At 52.8% G+C, this 6,000-nt stretch overlaps 1 protein-coding gene across 6 annotated transcripts in view; it reads right to left on the bottom strand.

The window, feature by feature from the left end:
* Positions 1 to 370: 370 nt before the first annotated feature.
* The window catches only part of Cep72 (centrosomal protein 72), a 29,460-nt gene continuing 23,830 nt past the window's right edge, over positions 371 to 6,000 (bottom strand). For 5 of the 6 annotated variants that reach the window (XM_048813948.1, XM_015490435.2, XM_048813947.1 and 2 more), the window contains 3 exons: positions 4,948 to 5,074; positions 2,499 to 2,610; positions 371 to 1,098 (listed from right to left, as the gene is read on the bottom strand). In XM_048813948.1, coding sequence (XP_048669905.1) covers positions 933 to 1,098; positions 2,499 to 2,610; positions 4,948 to 5,074 — 405 coding nt within the window. In that variant the 3' untranslated portion in view covers positions 371 to 932. The remainder of the gene's footprint in view (positions 1,099 to 2,498; positions 2,611 to 4,947; positions 5,075 to 6,000) is intronic. The other variant, XM_048813946.1, reaches the window with a different exon arrangement.

The following is a 6,000-nucleotide window of genomic DNA, read 5'->3' as shown; positions in this document are numbered from 1 at the left end:
CTCTACAGGCTTAAAATGGACTAGTGCTAACATCTTCTGAGACTTCCAGGACCCCACCCCATGCAAAAACCAGTCTGGCATGACATTTTCTAGCAAGTCCAGACACTGATGCTGATGGATCCAGCCATGACAGGTGTCAGGAAGGGCACCTGAGGCTCACTCCCACCTCTGCCCACTCACACCACGCCACACCCAGCCAACACAGAGCACCTTCGTCTGCCTGCTCTTTCTTGCTAAAGCAAACATAGTTTTAAAAAAGTCACTTTGTTTTACCAAAGCAAGGATTACATATGAAGTAAGCCTCCAAACTAAAAACCTATTTTTATGTCCTGATATGATATAATTTTCAGAAATACACTGCAAGCAAAAGTCAGGTCTTGAGTAGATGTTTTTACTATGACATGTTAGTATCATAAAACAATATTTTTAAGTATTTCTCACATCTTACAAGTATTACTCTTATTAAGTCTTGGAATTTATTATTTCGCACTCCCTCTCCATGGTATGTAGTCTGTTTTCACCAAAGAATTCAATGAGAAACTCATTTGTAATTTATAAAGAGCCACTTAAAACTTAACTTTTCAGAACAATATGAGTTCTATTGAGGAAGGCTTGTCACACAAAAGGTTACCATCTTAATTATTATACATAGATATCTCTTATGTTAGGAAGAAAAACTGCATTTACTTCATCTTAGGATATTTGATGCAAACATGGTTTTTGTCTCCTAACATGCAAAGGCCTAGGATTCATCCTATCATTTTAGGACATTTTAGAAAGCTGAACTATAAACCCTGAATACCTTTCAAGAATCATAAGGTAATTACAAACAGAAGAGACAGATCTCACCAGCAAATGAAGGTAGAGAAAGACAAAGGTGCAAACCATGAGGCTGTGACAGACAGTGAAAGAAATCACGGCTCTGGGCAGCATCAGCAGGACTGGCGGCCACCAAGGCTGGCGCTGCGGGGCGGGAACAGGGCCGTGGTCTTCTTGAGCTCCTGGAAGCTCCAGTGCATCTGTTCCACCTCAGCCCTGTGCTGTGCCCGCACCCGGCCCAACTCTTGCAGCAGGTGCTCGTTGGTGCTGACCAGGGAGCTGCAGGACCACAGGGAGAGGCCTGCTAAGCTCCTCAAACGCAGGGCCTCTGCCACCCTCCCCGCAGCACTGTCCTTCCCGCTACTGCCTGGCCCACAGCCCATCCCTTGGCCTTTTCTGAGTCAGGTTCTCTCTCTTCCCAGCAATACCCAGGTCCACCACCTGATCATGGCCTGGTCATCTCCCACTTCCCACTGGCCACTGTCCATCTGTTCTACCCTTCCTGATCAGAATGAGCTGTGCCCACTTCACCCCTGGCTCAGCCAACGGGCAGATGAATGGCTCCTTCAACATGTGCCATGTGTGGGTCTTTGACAAGATTATGAAGCCCTTTATGGCCAGCAGAATAACNCCACACATGGCACATGTTGAGGGAGCCATTCACCTGCTCGTCCCCATGACCTGCTGAGGACAGCCTGTCAGGTTCCAGGACAGAACCAGCCTTGCCTGGCTGCCCTGCCCTACGATGGCACACAGTCTCAGGGCCCACAGCTCAGGGTCCACGCCTCAGGGTCCACAACTCAGGGTCCATGCCTCAGGGCACATACCCCGGAGCCTACAACTCAGGGTCCACACCTCAGGGTCCACTCCTCAGGGTCCACAGCTCAGGGCCCACACCTCAGGGTCCACAGCTCAGGGCCCACACCTCAGGGCACACACCTCAGGGCCTACAGTTCAGGATCCACACCTTAGTGTCTTTAGCTCAGTGCCTACAGCTCAGGGTCCACAGCTCAGGGCCCAGAGCTCAGTGTCCACGCCTCAGAGTCCATGCCTCAAGGTACACAGCTCAGGGCCCACACTGCAGGGCACACACCTCAGGGACTACAGCTCAGGGTCCACACCACAGTGTCCATGCCTCAGGGTCCACACCTCAGGGTCCACACTTCAGTACACACACCTCAGTGTCCACACCTCAGGATCCACGCCTCAAGGTCCACTCCTCAGGGTCCACAGTTCAGGGCACACACCTCAGGGCCTACAGCTCAGGTTCTACACTTCAGTGTCCACGCCTCAGGGTCCATAGCTCAGGGCCCACAGCTCAGGGCACACACCCCAGGGCCTACAGTTCAGGGTCCACACCTCAGTGTCAACTCCTCAGGGTCCACAGCTCAGGGCCCACAGCTCAGGGTCCACAGCTCAGGGCCCACGCTTTAGGGTCCACACCTCGGGGTCCACGCCTCGGGGCCCACACCTCAGCCACGCCTGGGGACATCACTTCAGCTCACACCTCACGGCTCACACGTGAGGCTACATGCTTCCTGGGTCACACCTCCAAGTCCACAGCTCTTAGCCACCACCACGCCTCAGGAACCACCTCTCATAGAGTGCAGATGCAGGAAGGGCCTGGGCAGGCACCTGGGCTCCCCCCTCAGCTCCCCCCAGGGCTCCTGGGCAGGCACCTGTGGCTCTCCTGCAGCATCTGGGTGAGCTCCTGGATCTTGTCATAGTGCTCCAAGTGCTGCTTCAGCTCCACCACCTCACCAGAAAGCCGCTTCATACTCGCCTGGAGTCCTGACCAGGAAGGGGCAGCCGTGTTTAGTGAGATGCACTCACACCCGGAACACCAGTGCACACTGGCTCTGGGCCTCCAGGCAGTGGGCAGACATTGAGGCTCTGCCTCTCCCTCCCCTCTGTGTGTTTGCAGCTGGGGGTCAGCCCTGCACACACCCCTGAAGAGCCACGTCCTCACACCGAGGACGTGCAATGTCCCTTTCGCTGGATCAGCCTGCTGGTGGACGTCCCTCCCACAGGAAGGAAGCTGCGCCCTGAGGGGAGTCTGTGGCTTGGGAAGGGGCACTGGAAAGCTGGTGAGGCCCACGGGCCACGGCTCTAATTCCACAGCCATCAGTGACAGAGATGAGTGCAGCTTCCATCCACACAGCTCTGTCTCTGTTTCCAACTCAAGAGGGAAAGAAAGAGAGGGTTTTTGACTCCCCAGGTCCACACTCAGGGAACACCACCACTAAGCACAACCAGAGACCCAGAGAGAAAATGATGGCGGAGGTCGGCGAGGATGCTGGCAGTACTTTCTTCTCACCAGCAAGTCCAAGGCAACAGGGACGTGTCCATAAGGTGCCAGACCTTACATGCCACCCAGAATCCGTGCGCTCATATTTCTACTCAAGGGCCTGAGTAGAGGACAGGGGTAGCATGGTTTCAGGATCCCCCAGACACCAAAGTCACCAGAGAAAATACCTGAACCCAGTGAACAAGAAACGAAGGTGTCTTTAAAATCTCAAATGCCAGAAATTGGGGCAAGCCCCATGTAGGAGCTGGGGGCTTGTCTGTCAGGGAAGCAGAGGTCAGCAGTCGGGCATCTGACTGACTGAGGTGGGAGTGTCCTCAAGTGTCCCTGCTGTCCTGGGCCAATGAGGGAACCATGGCAGATGCAGGAGAGGCAACACCTTCCTAATGAGGGAGAGACCAGGGGTCCCATGCAGTCTGGAGGGCTGATCAGCGTGGTCCCTTCTAGAAGAGTGCCTACGCTGCCGAGAACTCACTGCTCCAAGGCAAGTTTGAGCAGGAACACCAGAGAGAAGGCTGAGGAGCAAACAGGCCTGAAAATCCTCAAAGGAGGCTGCCATACATTTATCCACGAAGTCAGAAAAGCTGCCCTGGCCCTGCCTCCAGGGATCCAGGAGAACAAATTTCAAGTGAAATCAACAACAGAAAAGTACTGCGGTCAAGTCCCATGGCCAGTGCAAGAGTGTCCCCACAGACACCAACAGTCAGACCACAGGGCAGGTCAAACCACCAGGCACCATTTCAAGACCAGCACAAAAGAAGAAATGTAAGCAATAACAGACAACTCAAGTCAGAGCCAGAAAAGGTCAGGAAATTCAGAACAGAATCGGCAAGAGCAGAGTCACATGGAAATGAAGGCCAAACCCAAAGGAACCAAGTGCAAGCCAACCAGGCCAACGCTTAGAAACAGAAGTAAAAAGAGGAAAAATTCAAATCTGCAAAAGGAAAAAGAAAGGAAGAACTCTCATCATTCAAGGTAAAACCCCAACCCAAGTAAAGGAACAAAAGGTCTGAGCGGACACCTTGCCCAAAAAGTTAAGCCAAGGGACATCCTCTGCGCTGCCTCTGGCTGCACAGGTCACAGCTGAGGGCCGGGTAGGAAGGTGCCAGCCAGGAATGGCCACCTCCTATCTCCAAGGAGGGCTTCTCCTGAGAAGAGGAAAGTCCATGGAATGCAAACCCCCGACAGGTTACCATAGAAACAGACACCACCACCAACACTTCTTTCTACAACCCAGATGTCTGAACTTGAAATAGCTGATGTACTTTTCCTAAAGGGCAACACAGAATCACAGAAAGAGAAGAGAGGGAAGGGAAAATTACCTGGACCTGGAGAAAACAATGATCTGCTCTGAAGGCAGCAATGCAACCAGAGCCCAAGACACCCCGGGGAGGGCCCACAAATTCCTCATCAGAGAAGGTTGTAGAATAAGTCAAGAAAACTATGAGCAGCTTTCTGCTCTGGCTTTCTTATTGTCTCTGACATCGCTCAGCCTCACTGGTCATGCATAGATTTGTTTGTATCCTGTGTTTGGATTTAGGGAGTCAAACGCCCTATCAGATGCCCACCACTGACCTCTGCTTCCCCCACAGTCAGGCCCCCAGGTGCTATGTGGGGCTTGCCCCCCACTGCTACCATGCGCTCCAAGGAACACAGTCAAGGCCACCCACACCATGGCCAGTGGGACAGGGGCTCCCATTCCACTCAGAGAGAGCACTTTCTGCTTCCAAATTCTTGCAGAAATGACTCAGAATAAAGTCTACTCATGCACATTTAGAGAATCAAATCAAAAAGTAGTGTCAGCAAAAACCCTGCAAACTCACCAGAGATCTGCAAATTCAGTGCAGCTGAAGCATCTGCACTCTTTACTTCTTTTTTCATGCTGGATAAGAGAGATTTCAAGCTACTATTCTCCTCCAAAGACTTGTCCAAATGTTGTCTCAAGGTATCCTAAGGGAACAGAAGAGACATGTAAGTCAAACTCCTCACATAGCGCCAAGGGTGTTTTCTCACCTGGGGGCCCTGCAAGAACAGCAATCTGCACAGTGCTGTGGTGTGTGTCTCAACACCAGGGGCTGCCTGTGTGGTTTTGCTATTTTCTTCTTTTCTCAAGGGGCTGGGGCTGTAGCTCAGTGGCAGAGTGCTTACCTTGCATGTGTGAGGCACTGGGTTCAATCTTTTTTTCTCAAAAAAGAGAAGCTTTGTGTGGGATTTCTCATGTAAGCGCTCATAAAATAGAGATTATTTGCCAGGTAGTTCCACATCTTTGTCCCAGCAATTCTGTGGTTTCCACCATTTTACAAAGGGGCGACTGAGGCAGTGGACAGGTCAGGCAGCTGCTGCAGTGGCCCCATGGCCCCCAGGCAAGCACACTGTAGGTTTGTCTCCCCCTGTGGGCCCTGGGCCCACATTAGCAGGGGACTTCCCTAAGCACTGCCCATGTTGCAAGGACTCCAAAAGCCTGAACGGGCCCATGGAGGACACCTGTGCGGAGCCTGGGAGAGGACCTGACTCACCAGGCCTTCAGATGATGGGCAGCTGAGCCAGCTTGGCTCACCTGCAGAGGCTGCATGCTAAACCCAGGGGCTCACCAGGGGTGATGCACGCCATAGAGCTCTCTCAGAGGGTCAGTGGTTGCCCTGTGGGCCTGGATGGTAGCTCCGCAGCCTGCACCATCCACCTTGAGACAGGCAAACACCCCAGTACTCTCAAACACACCGGGACCCACACAGGGTTAGCTCAGCCCTGTGTGTAGCTCAAGGGCCAAGCTTGTGGCTCTAGCTGCTCTTAGGCGCCACCTGGTGGTGAAGAGTTCCTGACACTCACCCTGGGCCATCTACTTCCTGGCTGGGGTGGCAGGACAGGCCACAGAATCA

Source organism: Marmota marmota, unplaced genomic scaffold (genome assembly GCF_001458135.2).
Source record: "Marmota marmota marmota unplaced genomic scaffold, marMar, whole genome shotgun sequence".
Taxonomy (NCBI): domain Eukaryota; kingdom Metazoa; phylum Chordata; class Mammalia; order Rodentia; family Sciuridae; genus Marmota; species Marmota marmota.
The sequence above is the reverse complement of the archived record's forward strand: the minus strand, read 5'-3'. Positions and strand labels throughout refer to the sequence as shown.